At 42.3% G+C, this 18,807-nt stretch overlaps 1 protein-coding gene across 1 annotated transcript in view; it reads left to right on the top strand.

Moving 5' to 3' along the window:
- STK24 (serine/threonine kinase 24) overlaps nt 1-16,665 on the top strand; it is an 18,462-nt gene extending 1,797 nt beyond the window's left edge. The window contains exons 2-9 of the mRNA XM_010161845.1: nt 2,969-3,077; nt 3,192-3,349; nt 7,189-7,374; nt 7,593-7,738; nt 9,734-9,857; nt 11,022-11,090; nt 13,955-14,091; nt 16,129-16,665. Of these exons, the coding sequence (XP_010160147.1) occupies nt 2,969-3,077; nt 3,192-3,349; nt 7,189-7,374; nt 7,593-7,738; nt 9,734-9,857; nt 11,022-11,090; nt 13,955-14,091; nt 16,129-16,165 (966 nt within the window). The 3' untranslated portion in view covers nt 16,166-16,665. The remainder of the gene's footprint in view (nt 1-2,968; nt 3,078-3,191; nt 3,350-7,188; nt 7,375-7,592; nt 7,739-9,733; nt 9,858-11,021; nt 11,091-13,954; nt 14,092-16,128) is intronic.
- Nucleotides 16,666-18,807: the final 2,142 nt, after the last annotated feature.

The following is an 18,807-nucleotide window of genomic DNA, read 5'->3' on the forward strand; positions in this document are numbered from 1 at the left end:
AGAGATTCTGCTGGTGACGTCCAGAAGACAGGAGGTGGTAGTAAATGGAAACTTCCTGCAGTTGAGATGCCATATTTTAATTGTAATTATCTTTTGGAACCCATTAATACCTTTAGTTTCTACATTGTGTTCGAAGGGGTTCTATGGTTGTGTAAAAACTGATCATGTTCCCCATAAAGAAAAGCTGGAAAATGTTTATTTATTGTTGTGATAGTGTTTTTCCTGACAAAAGAGCAATTGGAAACTGAGTTTGCTTTTATAAATTATTACTTTCTTTGTGCTTCAAAAAGCATCTGGAAAACAGATGTTACCATATTTTTCTTGGGGTTTTTTTAATCACGCACATTTCACTTGTGTGGTGACCACATGTTTATTCCCTAAGTTTGTTGCCTAGAAATAGTACAACGTCTTTGGTCACATCCTGAAATGTTATTGAAGAAATTGTGCCACAGAAGTGAAATCATCATGTAAGCGTATATGGTCTTGTGTGTGCTTCATTTGATTCCAATTTATGTTCTGCTGCATGTTTTCCTAGCTCTAACATGCATGATATGGTTCTAAACCTGCATCTGGTAGGACAACTGGCACACTTTATCACATTTCTGTACTTGAGGCAAGACTCAATGGGAGTCTTGAATTCCATGTTCAAATTGTACGTGTCATGTTAGCCTGGTGTTTTCTGTACTTGGGTATGCCCTGCCCATTTTGAAAATCACACCTCATAAGGGAAAGTACTATTAATGCAATTACATGTATGTTGTTGTTTATCTTTGAGTATAAACTAAGGAGGTGATTGGTGACAGCCAACATGGCTACACTGAGGGCAAATCGTGCCTGACCGATTTGGTGGCCTTCTATGGCAGGGTTACAGAGTTGGTGGATAAGGGAAGAGCAACTGATGTCATCTACCTGGACTTGTGCAAAGGGTTTGACACTGTCCCACACAACTTCATTGTCTCTAAATTGGAGAGACATGGATTTGATGGGTGGACTACTCAGTGGATAAGGAATTGGCTGGATGGTCACACTCAGAGTTGTGATCAATGTCTCGATGTGTAAGTGAAGACCCGTGATGAGCAGTGTTCCTCAGGGACTGGTGCTGTTCAACATCTTTGTCAGTGACATGGATGATGGGATCGAGTGCACCCTCAGCAAGTTTGCTGATGACTCCAAGCTGTGTGGTGCTGTCAACACGCTGGAGGGCAGGGATGCCATCCAGAGGGACCTGGACAGGCTGGAGAGGTGGGCCACTGCCAACATCATGGAGTTCAACAAGGCCAAGGGCAAGGTCCTGCACCTGGGTCAGGGCAATCCTAAACACAAGGACAGGCTGGGTGGAGAATGGATCAAGCGCAGCTCCGAGGAGAAGGACTTGGGGGTACTGGTGGATGAAAAGCCTGTATTGACAGAACAAAGGGTAACAGGTTTAAACTGAAAGCGAGGAGATTTAGATTGGACGTCAGGCAGAAGTTCTTCCCGGAGAGGGTGGTGAGGCACTGGCACAGGTTGCCCAGAGAAGCTGTGGATGCCCCATCCCTGGAAGTGTTCAAGGCCAGGCTGGATGAGGCTTTGAGCAACCTGGTCTAGTGGAAGGTGTCCCTGCCCATGGCAGGGGGGTTGGATCTACCTGCCTTCCAACCCATTCTGTTATTCTGTGATAGTTTAGGTTTGTGGCTGAGGTACAAGCTCTTATATTCTCGGCCTTAGTCTGTTCCTCCTCACTAAGACGAACTAACATCTGTGGCGCTCACAGACTAGCTGGAGCAAAGCCTTGAGAATGTCTTAGTGGGACTGTCTTCAGAGAGTGGCAATATCATGTATATTATCAAAGCTAAAGAAAAGCAAAAAAGTTTGTAAGCAAATGTACAAAGGTAAAACAGATATGTTGTCTGCATTACACAAAATCTTACTTCTGTTCCTACCTATTAGCTGAGGATTTGTGTGAAGGATCTAAGACTTTAATTTTAATCTGAAAAATTTTGGCTGAAATGCGTGCTTTTTCACAGAGTAAAGTTTCAGAGATACAACTTTCTGATTGTGTTTTGCAGTCACTGCTATTGTGGAGTAAACTAGAATGCTGCAATATTTCCAATATTATTTGTTGTCCACAAAGTTTCAGTCTCATAAAACGCCCTTACTGGTTAAGAAACCTCTCTGAGTAGTGACCTTTCCTCCACTCCTTTGAGTTAGTGGCATACACACTTTTAGAACTTATTTCAGCTGTGGAGAGCTCTGAGATCTGTCACCACTGCTGTTTTTTCTCGTAAGAGTTTAAATTATTTGGAACCATTAATTTGCAGATTTATACCTTCAGTTTTATATGAAAAAAAGTCTTTTAATATTCAGTGCTGTGTCAGCCTAGCAGTTTGAGTTTTGTTTTGGAAATATTCAGTGCTGTGTCAGTCTAGCAGTTTGAGTTTTGTTTTGGAGAGCTTCACAAAATCCCTTGCAGTATATACTAATAGGATGTGTGATTGATGTGGTATCTTATATGCCTCAGTTTCTTTTTCAGACTTCGACATTTGGATCCATGTAGGGCCTGTGGTGTTACACATCTAAGTTCAGTGTAAATGGTCAGATTAGATGTCTTAAGTTCAGTGTAAATGGTCAGATTATAATGTAGATACTTCTCAAATGCAGCATATAATATATCCGTGACCTGACCACAAAGCAGTAACTTGAAACTGTGTCTTTGTGGGACCTCTACCAAACTTCTAAGTGTGTTAGATAAAGTATTTCTTTGCCTGTTTTTCAGAAGGCCGCTTAGTTTAGAATGATGTATTTTTTAAGAATATTCTGGGTTGTATCTTGTGTTACAAAGCTAGGAAATTGGAAGTTTTGAGGTGTGACAGAAGAAGTTTTATAGGTTTTTTTATAGTCGCATTTATTTCTGTTCTCTATTTCTCCTTTATTGTATATATATACGATGCATACATGTATTTATATAAGTATTTCTTCTGTCTCCTAGTTAGAACCTGGCTCACTCGATGAAACCCAGATTGCTACAATATTGAGGGAGATACTCAAAGGACTTGATTACTTGCATTCAGAAAAGAAAATCCATAGAGATATTAAAGGTAAGTTGTTTTTATTTGTATTCTAATAATATTAGAAGAGCTTATGCAATATAAATGAACACCCTTCCAGTGTCAAATATCTTCATTTCTGCCATTTTCACTTCTTTATTCCAGCTGCTAATGTATTGCTATCTGAACAAGGGGAAGTAAAGCTAGCAGATTTTGGAGTAGCAGGACAACTAACAGATACACAGATAAAGAGGAATACCTTTGTGGGAACACCGTTTTGGATGGCACCTGAAGTAATAAAGCAATCAGCGTATGATTCAAAGGTGAGGTATTTCAAGGCATCAGCCAAAGTCCCTTCCTTTTTTAACTTGAACTACATAGGTTGGTCTTCAGAGCGTAGGTAATAACTTTGGCTGTGTCCAGACAGGCGTGCATTTAGGTGATACCTAGCAGCTATAAGCTGTCAGCAAGGAAAGAAGCTTTCCTAATTTGTATCTAAACCTTAAGTTTCCTAGTGTAGATTGCAAGAAATATTACAGTGTTGACAAACACATCCTGTCACCCTATATCCCACTCTATTGTGAGTAGCTTTGGTGGTTGTTTAAAAGCAGAAGAGAGCAAGTACATACAAAGGGTTAATACGCTTCCACTTGTTGTTAGAAAAAAAGTAGTCAGCAACACCGTTGAAGAATATGGATCTGGTGGGTGCAAATGTGTTGTTTGAAAGTGCTGTAGTTTATCTGTGTAATTCAGTGGTGCCCAGCAACAAGACAGGGGGCAATGGGCACAGACAAATTCCTTATCAACATAAGGAAACCCTTCTTCCCTGTGAGGGTGACAGAGCCCTGGAACAGGCTGCACAGAGAGGGGGTGGAGTCTCCTTCTTTAGAGACTTTCAAAAGCCGCCTGGGCTTGTTCCTGTGTGATCTACTCCAGGTGATCCTGCTCTGGCAGGGGGTTGGCCTAGGTGATCTCTGATGGTCCCTTCCAACCCCCAGCATTCTGTGGCCTGTGGAGGAATGTGCTGCATAGGTCTATGCTGCTCTCTGACCATGTTCTTTTAGATGTTCCATATAGGGAGGTTTTAATGTTTAATATCAAATTTACTTACTTGTAGATACCTACATTACACAGGAGTTTGATTTAGCAGAGTGGTACGGCAGTGTACCGAAATCACAACACAAGCACAATATATCAATTGTCACATGCAGCTGCATCACAACAGAAATGTGATTTCCGTTACTGGTCTCCATATGCTCACCAGCATGACACTGGGTGTCCCCAGTTGCCAAGAAGGAATGTGTGCATCGGGTCTAGCTCAGACCCATTGCTCTTTTCCAAGTTCGTTTTTTATACCGTTAGGCTGAGCGACATATGCACCTCCTTGCTGCCCCTCCCTCCCTTCCCTCTCCCTCTTTTCCCTCTCCCTCCTGCTGGTTTGGCTAGCTCAGCAAGACATTGCTCCACTGCTCACATCGGGGAGGGCTGTTTGCACAACCCGGTGACCCACTGGTGCAGCTGTGTATCTGAAACAAAGGTCACCCTCGGGTCCCACGTGTGTGGAGATCAGCTTGCTTTCTGATAACCAGCAGTCGTTCCTTATGTTGTTCCTTGAGCTCATCTTTCTTGCCCATCTCCTCTGACCCCCTTGTAGGGATTTGTTGCTTGGTCACGTCGCCATGGAGTGAGACAGGGTGGTGTGTTTCTTTCCACCCTCATCCATATAAGGAACACACCAGTACTGACTCTGGCTGGTTTGCAGTGTTGCTTCCCTATTTGATAGCTTTCTGTAGAGAGGAAATTTAAAAATAACAAGCAGAGCTCTGTACAGCCTCTAGAAACTTAACAATGTCAAGCCAAGTCCCAATTTATGTTCCCAATACTGTGCTCTCAAGGTTTTGTGAGGCGTTTTGGAATGCTTTATGCACATGTGAGCTGTGTATTCCTTAACTGCCACACAGAATTTGCCCATTCCATTGCTGCTTTATTCAGTCCCATTCCCAAACTGTTCTGTGTCCTTAAGATATTCCTAATATTCTTTCTCAGACCATGTATTGCAAGGTATACTTACAAGGCATTCCAACAGTTGTCTTTATTGCCTAAAAAACAATCAAGGTATGATTTTTGACATAGAGACTAAAATTTCAGCAGCTTCTGTCAGACTTTTGTAAATGATAATTCAGACCGATGTATTTGAGAACACAGGCTTTCCAGGTGGCTGGTGTGAGAGAGCAAGTTAGCTAACATGTTTGCATTTTCATGTGGTCAGTAGCTAATCCGAGGCGTACTTGACAGCAAAAATTTCAACTTCAGTTTTCATTTTCCCTCCTGGTTTATTTTGAAAGTCCAAGTACTCCACAGGGGTGATAAAATCTAGCTGCTAAAGTAACTATCAGCCATGGGGGAAAATAGTGAAATGTCAAAACATGACTGTAATTGTTATGTTAAAGCTAATATCTGGGTTTTTTTTAAATTTCTTTTCCGTTTTTATATAACTTTTCCCATACCATCTATTTCCTTCTCTCCAAGCTATTTGTTCTTTGATACAGTGTCCTTATAATCTCTCTCTTCTAATTTCCATTATTTTGGCAATAGTTCTTACTACTTCCTCATGTTTTGATTCCTTTCTTCATCTGAAAGTCAGAATCTTTTCTCATCTGCTTCAGTTTTTCAATATCTAGTTCTCTGTCCTTTCTACTACATAATTTCTAATAGGAAAAAACATCTTTAAAAATGTTTTTCTCCTGCACATAGCCTGTTTTCTTTGATTTACGAGAGCTTCAAAGTCAGACTAAATTTTACTCATTAGAATGGAAGACAAAAGGCTTATGGCAGTACTGCAGTAAATAATAGTTACCAGTAACTTGCTGACTCTTGTCTGAACTTGGAAGAATAACTTTTGTTCAAGGTTTGAAACTGTAAAAACCTTAACGTGGTAAAATTTAGTGATGATACAGTGTGGTCACTTCTTAAGGTCATGCTTCTCCCTCCCTGTTTGGAGGACTGATTTGTGCTTCTTCTGGAGTTTCATTGTCACAGATAAACGCATCCTAGAAACGCCAGGCATGGAAGTGGTGCTTACCCCTGTTTTGAGATCCTTTCTTTTCTGTGAAAGGAGACATTACACTTCCAGAGGAATTTTAGGGTTTCATTCTTGATGCTTCCAACAGGAATGGGCTTCCAAAACCCACCTGGGACTTCAAAAAGTTCAGTGTGTAGCTGTGGTTTGTTGGACTTTTTAGTTCATGTTCTGTGAAGGAAAGTCACTAGCAGTAAAAGTTATAAATATATGAGGGGAAAAAAGGGAAGTATTTACGTATATACGCGTGTGCATGTGGATATCTATGCACATGCACACATACAAATTACATTTTTATACATACACATGCTCCATCTGTGACTCTTTTCTGGCAGAAAAGCTATCCATTTATATGGCTTTAGCACATTCTTCTTGAGAAACTGAAATTCAGAACGAGCTGGAAATAACAATGCTCAGTTGTTAACAGGAAGACTCCTCTTTGCAGGTGGCATTTTTCTTTCATAACCAAGAAAAGCTTTCCTGCTAGGGGGAAGTTACTCACAATTATACTCAGACTTGAGGAGAGCTTAGCTGATAATGCTGTAATTAAGAATGGAACTCAGAGCTGAGGTACTTATGTATTTCTCTCTGCTCAGTGTGAGGTGACAGTTCTGTAACATGGGTTAAGAAAACATCATTTTATAAAGTCAATGGTATGCTAATTGACTGAGGTTTTTTTTTCCATCCATTGCAAAATTAAGTAACTAACCTCTTCACAATAGAATACTGCCTGAACGAGGGAGCAGGAGATTGTTTTCAGCCGTGCAATCTAGCTGTGCCACTGGGATGGGTCCATACACTGCGGCTGTCAGCCTGTAGTCCTGTATGACATATCTCTGTTTCAAGATCAGTTATAACTGCCTGTGTAATAGTACTGATTTAAAAAAAGTTTTAAAACTCTAATAAGCAACAGTGCTTTATGCTGTAGAGTAAAAACAACCAAGGAACCCTGTGTACATAAACCAGACCCTGTTAGCAATTTACATGTGAAATGATTTACCAATAAAGCTTTAAAATCTGCCTTTGCAAGCAACACCATTTCTTCTTTCTCCAGCCTGATCTTAAACCCATTGTTTCTTACAGGCAGATATCTGGTCATTAGGCATAACAGCCATAGAACTTGCAAAAGGAGAGCCACCTCATTCAGACTTGCATCCCATGAAGGTTTTGTTCCTCATTCCTAAGAACAATCCACCAACACTGGAAGGAAACTTCAGTAAATCCCTCAAAGAATTTGTCGAGGCCTGCTTAAACAAGGACCCAAGCTTTGTGAGTTTCATCTGTCAGTGTATAGTAGAGAACTTGACTGGTTTACGTGAATTGCCTGAACAAACAGAGCTTTCCTTTTATTTTTTTTAGATACTATATATACATTTAAAATCTCATTTGTATCAAGACTGAAGTCTGGGTTTCTTAATCTTCTTATACTGAGTCACTTAACTCGAGCACAGTAAAAACAGCTTCTTTTTCCTTTTTTTTTTTTTAAGAGGCCTACTGCAAAGGAGCTCTTAAAACACAAGTTTATTCTACGAAACTCAAAGAAAATTTCCTACCTGACTGACCTTATTGATAGGCACAAGAGATGGAAGTCTGAACAAAGTCACGACGAATCCAGTTCTGATGATTCAGATACGTAAGTTGGATGAGTATGTAAAATATCCTTTGTAAATACAGGAGCCAAGAAGTTATTTTTAGCGCATATATACCTGTGTTTTGATGTTTACAGCTTTTCAGCTGAGCAGTCTTGATAAACTAATGAAATCTTGATTCCAGTGTTGCAAGGGATTTCCTGCAAGTGACAGTCACTGAGACCAATTCTTCTGGCCTGTTCCATGCTACCTTCTCTCTTACACAGGGTCCCTCCTAGCCGTAAGGCCAGCTGTTACTCCTGTCACGCGAGCAGGAAGTAGGTCTCACCCTGCGCAGCCAAGCAGCAGTATGCGCATGCACTCTGCCGTGTGTGCCCATGGCTACGTAAGGAGGGGAGTTGTCTCCCTGGTGGCAGGCTGTCCCTCATTTTGGCTCTCTGAGTAAACAGGCAGAAGCATAGCCTTGCGTGTAAGAGAGGGTTAGTGGACAGCATTGCCGTGATATCGGGGTTTTGGTGTACAAAGCATATTGCCAAGTTTTTTTTATGAGGGTGTTTTTTCCTATCCTTCCAGAATGGTTGGGCCATTACAGCATGTTAGTCATGAAATGTCAAATTACTTATTGAAAAAGAAGTGTTGTAAATATTTCCAGATTTCTTTCCTTTCCAGCTTTTACTTCTCTCCATCAAATGTTGATGGAGCTGTTCAACAGGTTCATGAGTTAGTTTCTGTAGGAAACCAAGTTACAAATAGCTGACTCCATTAAAAAGTTAGCTTTGTTAGTCTAAAAGTAATTGTGAAAATAGTGAGTATCATCAGATTACACAATTTTGTAAACCAGGTGAAGGGGTTGCCACAACTTGTTCACAAACCTATTAATTCTTTATAATAAAGAAACCAACTGTCCCCTTCAGTTCCAGTCTATGTGCTAATGGCAATCATCAGGCTGGTGATGAGTTTTTGGCTGCCATTACAGCTGTAGGTTTGTCCTACGTTATTAATGGATTGATTCCTGCCAGTGATCACAGCTCCAGCCCCAAACCAGGTCTGATTTAGAAGGTAAATTGCTAGTCCTAAAACTGGTCCCGGATCAGTTACGACCTGAACTTTGGCATCCATTGCTCCTGTGGAATGTCGGACCGGCTTCGAAGGCTTGGCATAGGACAGGAGCGGAAGTGGAACGGTTATTGCGTGCTTGGGAGACAGTTTAGTGTTACATCTAAGCCTGCTTTCCCCTCCCTTCCACAGCAGCCCTTATGTTAGATGTGATAAAAGGGTGAGTTGACCTGGCATGCTGGAATACTAACTTTCCAAATGGATAAACGTTTTGCTGTTGGATCAATTTGCTAGGGCTCATATATACAAGGAAGGTAGACCTGTCTCTTTTAGTGACAGCCAGAGCTTCTATGTGACTTCAAGCAGAAATCTTGTCCTTTCAACTTTGCAGGAATTACAGAAAAAATAAAATTCACTATGCCATCTGCAAAATATGAGAAAAAAAAAAAAAGATTGGTTTACGGTGATGTAGTTTGTTAAAGCCATGCTCTATCTGTACTTTTTTAGCCAATTTTTTTAAAATGGAAAATTTCCCTTGCTAACAGGCTGGGGATGAACTGTCTTCCTCAAAGGTATCCTAAGCTAGTGTCTTGGCTGTTCTTCTAGGCAAACAAAAAATCCCTACATTGTCTTCTAATTTTTCCCCTTTCCCTAACAATTTGAACTTCTAAAGCCAGTTTTCAGGTAGTAATAAACTACTTCATGTTACTTGTTATGTGACTTGGGAAATGTTTTCAATCTGTTATGCCTCTTGTTTTTTGAAGTTAATTTAACATCTAGTGAAATATGTTGGTTTAATTTTATTTCTTTTTTTAATTTTCCCAAAAGAAAAATCACATTACTTTTCATACATGTCTTTATGGGCTTGCACGATAGCATCCTGATTTTGAAATTGACTGGAGTTTTCATGTTTAGCATATAAATTGCATGAACGCAGCCAAGAAAGTGTAGCTAATAAAACTTCTTTTTTTCCCACCTTGAAGTGAACCAGATGGCCAGGCTTCAGGTGGGAGTGATTCAGGAGAGTGGATCTTTACAATAAGAGAAAAAGACCCCAAGAATCTAGAAAATGGAGCAGCACAGCCTTTGGAGTTGCAAAGAAATAAGGTGCTTAAAATATCAACTCTTATGCGAAGAGATAATTCTTGTTTTAATAATTGGGTAGATTTAGATTGGACATCAGGAAGAAGTTCTTCCCGGAGAGGGTGGTGAGGCACCCGGAGTTCTTCCCAGAGAGGGGGGTGGAGCTGTGGATGGCCCATCCCTGGAAGTGTTCAAGGCCAGGCTGGATGAGGCTTTGAGCAACCTGGTCTAGTGGAAGGTGTCCCTGCCCATGGCAGGGGAGTTGGAACTGGATGGTCTTTAAGGTCCCTTCCAACTCGAACCATTCTGTGATTCTGTCAATTTAGTGGGGTGATTCTGTATTTTTCACAAGTCTGTTGTGTACCTTTAAACACATTTAAACTGTAAAAGTTTCAGAAGTTTTGCTACAAATGTATATTCTACAGTTGCCTTTCACAAAACGCTTTGAGTAAGTCTTGAAGTGTGGGTATTCTCTAAACATGTCCTTTTTCTGTAGTTCATGAAATATGAAAGAAAATATTTCTGTAGCTTATGAAATATTAGCACTGGAGGAAAACCAAGCAATATTTTATTTTAGAAATCTTTCTTCAGTAAAGGAAATTTAAGAAGTACAGTACAAAGCTAGACTGGCTTTCAGGGAAGACATTCTGGTCTTTTAGGAAAAAAAACCCAAAACCTATAGTGTAGCAAAGAACAGAATGTGACCCAACCCAGTAAAACCAAACAAAAAACCCTTACCCAGAATAAGGGGTGTTTAGGAGCTGCTCCCTTGTATTTTCTGCAGCCTGTATGGCTGGGCAAATGGTTGCCACCCTGGCTCTGAACATTCTGGGTGTGTGCTCTTATCAGAACTGGAGAAATATAAGAAAAATATTGTATTGTGTGGGAGGAACCTAGTTAGTAAACATCCATGTCTCTGATTTAGTATGTGCTCAGCAGAGTTGTTTGGTGGGGCTTGCTTGGTTGTTTGTTTTTTTTTTTTTCTTTGTTCCTTTGGCCTCCCATTCCCCACAGTGCTTTGGTATAGTCCATGATAGAACATTTTACATATTTGTGTATACACAGAAACAGATTTTTCATAAAGTATAGCATGTTGGAACTACTTCTTTTCTTTAATTAGAAACAGAATACAATGAGAATGGTTTTTTTGAGAAATAAAATTGGTTAGAATTTTTGTTTTCTTTAAAGGAAAAGGATATCCCAAAGAGGCCTCTATCCCAGTGCCTGTCTACAGTTATATCCCCTTTATTTGCAGAGGTAAGTTATTGCTTTCAAACATAACCATTCTCAGATTTGTGTCTCTGAAAAATATGATGAATGGTACCTGAAGTTTCTACAACCCATCTGGGACTTGATGTGTTAGTTTTAGCTGTACCCTTTGCTTTCATGCACATCTGCTTTTGTATCTGTTTTGCTTCTAACCATGCTTCATGTGCATGGTAGCAGCATCAACCCTGCTAGCCTAAAGCAAGGAACACGAAAACACAAAGGTATGTAAATGTTTGGAATGCAGGGTTCCATCCTTTGACACTGTTTTATCTCTTTATCTGTCCTGAGGGGGACTTTTTACAAGGGTCTGTAGTGACAGGACAAGGGGGAATGGGTTTAAACTGAAAGTGGGGAGGTTTAGATTGGATATCAGGAAGAAGTTCTTCCTGGAGAGGGTGGTGAGGCACTGGAACAGGTTGCCCAGAGAAGCTGTGGATGCCCCATCCCTGGAAGTGTTCAAGGCCAGGCTGGATGAGGCTTTGAGCAACCTGGTCTAGTGGAAGGTGTCCCTGCCCATGGCAGGGGGGTTGGAACTAGATGGTCTTTAAGGTCCCTTCCAACCCAAACTGTTCTATGATTCTATGATATTATCTGTTACTTGTCAGCGTTCCAAGATGTGGCTGTGGACCAGATCAGGAAGTACTTAACTTCTGAATTTCAGTGTGAAAAACTGTATTCTGTTCCCATGCTGAATTTTGTTTTTCATATTTGGTATTTTTTTTCCAAATGCTTGAAAACAACTTTAAAAAAAAAATCTGTGAAGGGGAAGCCAGGTATTTCTGAAGCTGTGATTATTTTAAAAAGTTGATAGAACTCTAAGAAACAAATACCCCTCTCGCTCTAGCATTGATATGATTTTTAAAAATCATAATTATTTCATTCATTGTAACTTACAGAAATAAATTTAGAAAAACTGTTCTAATGAAAAGACGTTGCCTTAATTGTATTTGAATGAATGAAGTCCTGCTTCAGAGGATTATCGTTGTTTTGCATGCTGCTCATTAAGAATATTGAGTGCAGTAAAGCAATTAAACCTATTTAAGGGGGATGACCTCTGTATTTAGTTATTCAGACTTCAGTATTAAGTCAGCCTGTCATTCTCCTGTGTAAAGTGGAGAAACACTTTAAACAGGAATTTGGGGGATTTTCCATTTCTTTATGTATTACCCACTTTCTTGCCTATGCTGGAGAATTTTCTTTCAATTCCCTACTCTTCCTTCTGCCAAATATTTTTCTGGTTGCTCTGCATGTCCTTAAGGTTTTCCTTCTCCTCTTTCTGTCACACATGATACAGGTCCTGCATCCACCATCTTCCACAATCTGTCTTCCATTTTTATCCTTCCTTTATTTTCCATTTTTCTCTCCACCATGCCCTTTATTACCAGCCTTCTAGGTAACTCTGCTCTGGGTCTTCCTTCCCGTGGTATTGCCAGGTAGTTGCTGTGTCATTCTTTGCCTGCCTTGCTTCCCATTTTCATCTTCATCCTTTTAATTGGTGCTGATCCCTGTGGGTAAATGATTCCCTGAGCACCGCCGCAGCAGCACAGACTTTATTCACTGCGGACCTTCTCGAGGTTGCCAGTTACTGCCATCTCTGTAGCGTGTGGAGGCTACGGACAAACTTTTCCTCACACTTTGCTGTAACTTTGCATGCTGTGGGAGAAGACTCTTGGTCTGCTATCCGTTTAGTTCATCCTTCAGACTCCCATGAAACTTCTGGTGGATAGCCACAGCTTTCCCAAACTATTCCAGAATCTCGTTGCAGGGTTTCCTTTCTCTTGTGGGCTTGGCTACGGTCTGCTGTCTGGAGGAAGCCTTATGTTAAATTTTCAGTGTTCAAACCACGGGTATTTGCACCCTCAGGAATTACTGTCAGCTAAATTAGTGAGTTACTCCATGGAGCTCCTCCAAAAAGAATGAAGCCAGCCGGTCAGAGCTCTTTGTTGTCATGGAGGCTTTGAAGCTTTTGGCACAGGGCGGGTGTAAAAAAACCAACTGCTGTCCCTAAGTAGTCTCACAGGGGAAGACGGTGCTCTGCATCCTTCTCTCTTTCAGCTGAACTCTGATACAACTCCGAAGAGCCCCGCAGAGAGGGCCCTGCCTGTCGCTGTTGCTGGTAGTAATCTGAACCTTGGTGCGCCTCAGCAAAGCAATTAAAAAACAAAACACCCCAAACAAAACAAGCCCCCCTCACCCCTCCCAACTTTTTTCCAATGAAATCTAGATCCTGCTGAGATATTGGAATGTTCCTCAGTGAGTTCTGAGAAAGAAAGCCTTGTACCAGCCATACTCAGCACCTTATACCAGCTCCTACATAAGCGAGGCACCTAGACCTTCCCTTTGAGCCCTCAGTTCCTGCCTAATCATTGGACCCTTTGCTTCAGGGGGCAGATGGGAGTGTGTTGGAGTTGACAGGGTGAAAATATTTTCTAACAGTGCTTGCACAAGCGCACCTGGAGTATATATGTGCTGTATACTACAGCACATAAAACATGTAACACCTAAGCTGTAAGTGGACAAGTGCATATACTAAAGTGTGTATGTATAAGCATCACATCTTGAAACCCAACAGCTACAGGCAAATAGTGCGTCTTTCGTGGGATACTGTGTCCTAATTTTTGAATGTGAGCACACTGAAAAGGGTATGTGAATGATTGAAGGCTTGTGAAGAAGAATGACATCCTGGTAACTACTCCAAAGACTAACCTCAGGATGTGAGGGTGCATAATGAAAGGCAAATCCTGACATTGTGAACACTGGCGGTCACTTCCTAACAAGCTTCTGCATTCTATTGTCTATAGAAATATTTATGAATCTCTCATGAATATATCTCTTCCTGTTTTTTCTTTCAGTTGAAAGAGAAGAGTGAAGTGTGTGGTGGAAACACCGACTCCATAGAAGAGCTGAGAAAGGCCATTTACTTGGCTGAAGAGTCGTGTCCGGGCATTGCAGATAACATGGTGTCACACCTTGTGCAGAGGCTTCAGAGGTGATGAAATCCTTTCCTTAAGGGTTACAGAAAATTGCAGATCTGATTCTGCAAATATTTGACTAGTGTTAAAGAGTTCCTCTCTCTTTATACTAGTGGAAAAAAGTACTTGTGCTTAGAGTCTGTACGATTGCGTTTGCTTAGTGGAAAATAGTTAATCGTATCAGCAGCTCTAATTTCTAGCTTCGGGGGATAGTCCACATCTACGTTCATCCTATTGGTGTGCAAACTGTGTGTCAAAGGAAACTGGAGAGCCTTTTCCCTTTGCAGCCCACGTAAGGCACGTTCACGCTTTCTTAGTGTTGGGGTGTATGTTGCGGGGGATGCCCCGTGTTGCTCTTCGTTTCTTTCACCCACTTCGGTAAACGGACTGTTCAGTTAGGTCGTGTTTCGGTCAGTCATGTAGGAAGTGGTTCCTTGTTCACTCACTGGAGAGAGTCTGTGTGGCCTTTTGGGTGCTACATCCAAAGCCAGCTTCTCGTATTACTTCAAAAGGCCAAATTTCACAAGAGGGTTTCTAACGGCCTTGGTTGGGAATGTATTTCTAACAACTTGCTGTTCTTATAACTGCTCCACAAGAAAAAATCAGTGGTATAAATTTCAGGATACTTCTTGAAGAGGCTTTATATGCACCCTTGAATCCAGGAGCTGTCATGAATCTACACCATCCAGGTTGGGTTGCTCGGCACTAGGAAAAACTCATGGCAGGCATGAAGCACGGACTGCTACCTCCAAGAAAAACCACCCTGAGCAGGTGGTCTCCCTTTTACTAGCTCTACCCATGGCTTGGTACATTTTAAGAACTCACACCTCTGAAGTTAAAGGAGGGTGTTGTCAGTCTGAGGCTTTGTCATTCAGTAAAAATCAGTGCCAAGAAATGTGCACACAGCCATGTTTCTTGCTTTCTGGGCTGTTAAGCGTGAAGCCCAGTCAGCATCTCTAGTGCAAAAATGTCACCCCTTGATGCCAGTTGTCCTGATTCTCAGTTCAGTTGATTTAGGCTTGAAGGAGTTTCTGGAGCTTCCACCTCAGCTGGTTTCTATTAGAGGTTCCCAAACTGACCCCAGTCTTTCATCAGGTCACTATTTCCGTGTCAAGTTTCTATCAGCTTGGTACATTCCTGGAACTGGGAACCTCAAAGGCTTTTCATGCTGCAACTGAAGCTCCATGTTGCAACTCCATCCAGAAAGTGAGCGAAAGAAATGAATGGCAGGATTCCCCCTGAAACAGGAGTTTGAACCATTCCATAGCTTAGTAGGTATCCCTCATGGATAAAGCTATTTTGGGAACTAGTCAACTTCTAAAAAGGTAATTTCTTCTTGTTTGAATACTGCAAGAAGTACACTCCCTTACATCACCAAGTCATTTATTGTATCCACTTGCCATGTCCTCTCAGTTTGGTAGCCACCTACTGAAGATGGCTCTTCAACATGTTTCTCATGAGATTTTCACTCCCCTTCCAGTTGGTTCAAACTGGATTTCCCAAGTTGGTCCGAACGAATTCGTTGGGACCCTCGGAAGATCTGCCCCATACCTTGAGTGTCTCCGTTTACCCTCACCCTCCATTTCTGATCTCTGACATTCTATGAAGTTTATTGAAAGCTTAACATGACTAAATTGTGTGCCTCTTTTTTGGATGATTTCAGAATCTGCTTAGAGCAAGGAATACGGGTTCCCTGCCCTAGTAATATTTTGGAAAGGTTATGATGTAAAATTGCCAAGTAGGGAAGTTGCAATCAGAAACTGTTGCCCGCCCTCATCTCCGTGATTCTTACATCGCCGTGTACATCTCAGTCCCTCACGCAGGCGCGGGTTGTCGCCGTCCATCAGCGAAGCAGCGGTGTTCTCATGGGGCATGCTTGACATGTTGTTCAGCTCTTCTTTTGTCCTTGAAGCGTGACTGCTGTGGTGGGTGTCGTTCCGCAAGGGAAAAGGCTGGAACTTCAACGGTGTGAAATGGAGTAACTTTTTAGTTGCTGCTGCTGGTAGAACACGGTTCCGAAGGCCACGGCGATAACTATTTCTTTTCCTCTTCAGATACTCGCTAGCTGGAGGAAGTACCGCGTCCTACTGACGTGCTGCTCCTGACTTTTCTAAGACAGCAGAGATCCCCCGGTGTCCGCACCGAAGGCGCGCACCCTAATGTCGTTCTGCCCCTCGGTCACCGGAACAGGAGGGACGTTCCGAAATGTGCAAGAGTAAAGTCTCTCGGGTGGAGGCGGTCTCTTTCAGCTCCTTAAAGCTATTATTTTTTGTAATGATAATGCACATATTCCAGGGAGGTGTCTTTTTGTAAAATCTGAAATGTATATTTAGGTTTGTGATAGAGAAATTGAAGATATTGAGAAACCTCAGGTATCCTGCTTTAAGAATTCCACTGGGAGATGGAGTATGTTTGTTGGAATTGTGTACAGATGTGTATATAATGTCTTTTTTTAATCTGAAAGCCTTTCAACGTGCATAAGGAATCACTGTGTACAAAATGGTAAAGTGCTTCTGTAGATACCGTTAGTGGGGTAAATATCTGACAGGCCATAACTGAGTATTGCCTTGCCTTTATTACGTGTACCTTTTGAGTTGCGCGACAAGTGAGCCTCGGCTGGGTTTTTCTATGTGAAGGGTTTGCCATTGAAGGAGTCAATCCTGTCCTACAGAACCTTCTGTTCGGACCTCAGCGGAGACACAATTTTCTTCTGTTTCTCCAGTGTTTCTTCCTTTTTTTTTTTTTTTGGGGGGGGGCTGTATTCCGAGCCTGACTTTCTAATTACGGTACGACTTCCCGGTTGGTTTAATACGCCTTGTCTCTCAAAGCTTTGCATTTAAATTACTCTCTTTCCTAAAGAACAAGCTCCCTCATGCCTTGGGTTTTAAATTGTGCCAATGCAGATTCTGACCCGCACGTATCGTTCAGTTGCGGTAACGGGTATTGGCGAAGCTTGCGGTGAAAACCAGGTGCAGCCTTTTCTCTTTTCCCACCTAATGGCGCTTGAATGCTGACGAAAATACATCTTCATCACCTACCTTTATTCTGAAATATCTCATTACGAGGTTGTCTCTGAGACAGTGGCAAGTATTTCTCCATCATGCCAGTTTTTATCATTAAAACGAACGTCTCGCAGCAGAAAATTACCCGCGTGTTCAGCCTTCAGCCTTTCTGCCTAAGTCTGTGGGTCCCTTTACCGGCAGCGATAGATGTTGAAGAGAGAGAGAGACTGCAGAACTGAGCCCGAGCGTTGTACACTCTGGCCCCCTGAAAGCTGTTTCTCCTGGAAATTCCGAATGCTGACATTTCCACTGTTCCCACGTGTGCTCCTAGCCAGCTGACTGATGGCTCTATAGTTCCCGGAGAGAGTGGCATTAGTTGCACGCCCAGTTGCTTAGGTGGCTTCCCCCCCGCCCCAGCGTTACTGTGAGGTTTACCTTGGCTTGTTTCACCAAGGCTGAGTTTGGGTGCTGCTTTATTCTGGTAGCTGAGAGTGCGGGTTTGCCTTGTTTTTAATGAAGAAATTGATGATTTTTGTTTTGCGTGGTGGTGAGGTCACTTATTTTTTAAAAAAAAATTCAACGGAGATGTGAATTATGGAACAGCAAGGATTAGAGCTGTGAAAATACAGGCATAGCTACCTGGCTTGGTCTAAAAAGACCCAGGTTCCCTAACTATTCCAGAAGCTGGCGAGGTCTCCTTGCAGGACTTCGCATCACTGTGGTAGCCCTTACTCTATGCACATTAGTCGCCTTAATTATGGGTTTAATAATTTAACAGTTGGAGGACACTGTCGTGCTACCAGGGCCCAAACTTCCACCTGAGCTGAAACGGGTCTGCGCCCGCCCCTTCCTGCAGCCGTGTTCCAAGAGGCGACGTGTTGGCCAGCACAACGAGGCAATGCTCTCGGAACAACGCGCACGTCGCAGCGGCGGTTTCCAACTCCCTTTTGAGCGGTGTTTGTAAATCCGTCATTTTGTGGGCTCCTGGGCTCACCCTCGAGGAAACAAACCCGGCTCTGCTATTTTACAGCGCGAGGGGGAAGTTCCTGGCTGACCTCGCCACGTTAAAACACCCAGCCTGTCCATGAACCATGTGCTGCCACAGCACACGGAATTAAAACCTGATGCACTCGCGTTCGGGAGATACATAGATTAATGAATGGAAGCCTCCCCCCGGTTCCCCGTTTAACGTACGGACTTGAAATGAGAGCGAGCACACTCGCAGCCGCACAGAACTCGGGAGATCTAGTGGGGAAGTTGGATTTACGGTGCTGGCTGGAATGCTGAGGCTTTCGCAATCAGCCAACGCAAGGAAGTTCTGAGGTACGCCTGTTCTGAACAGTCGCCGAAACCGTTGCCCTATAGCTGTGTTCCAGGAGTGCGTGTTGAGGTAATTCCTCTCCAAGTTGGTCGTGGCAGAATTCGGTCGGTGAATGTGTCCCTCGGCTTAAACCGAGCATGACCTACGGTAAGGCCGGTTGGCCAAAAGGCTAGGCCCTTTAGAAAAAGACCAGACCTCATTTACGGTAGAGATGTGTATTTTTCTATTTCATATATAGATTATTTAAATATAGATTATCTTCAACTGGGCTTCACGGAAAAACCCCGAGCGTGCTGTATCTTGAATGTAAAACTGCAACCCTTTGCTGTCGTCTTGATGCTTTACAAATCAGACCTGTTTTGGTGAGAGGAGCTTCAGTGGAAAGAAGTGTGGGCTCTGTTTCCAAAAGA

The sequence above is a fragment of the Eurypyga helias genome, unplaced genomic scaffold, assembly GCF_000690775.1.
Source record: "Eurypyga helias isolate BGI_N326 unplaced genomic scaffold, ASM69077v1 scaffold1482, whole genome shotgun sequence".
Classification (NCBI taxonomy): domain Eukaryota; kingdom Metazoa; phylum Chordata; class Aves; order Eurypygiformes; family Eurypygidae; genus Eurypyga; species Eurypyga helias.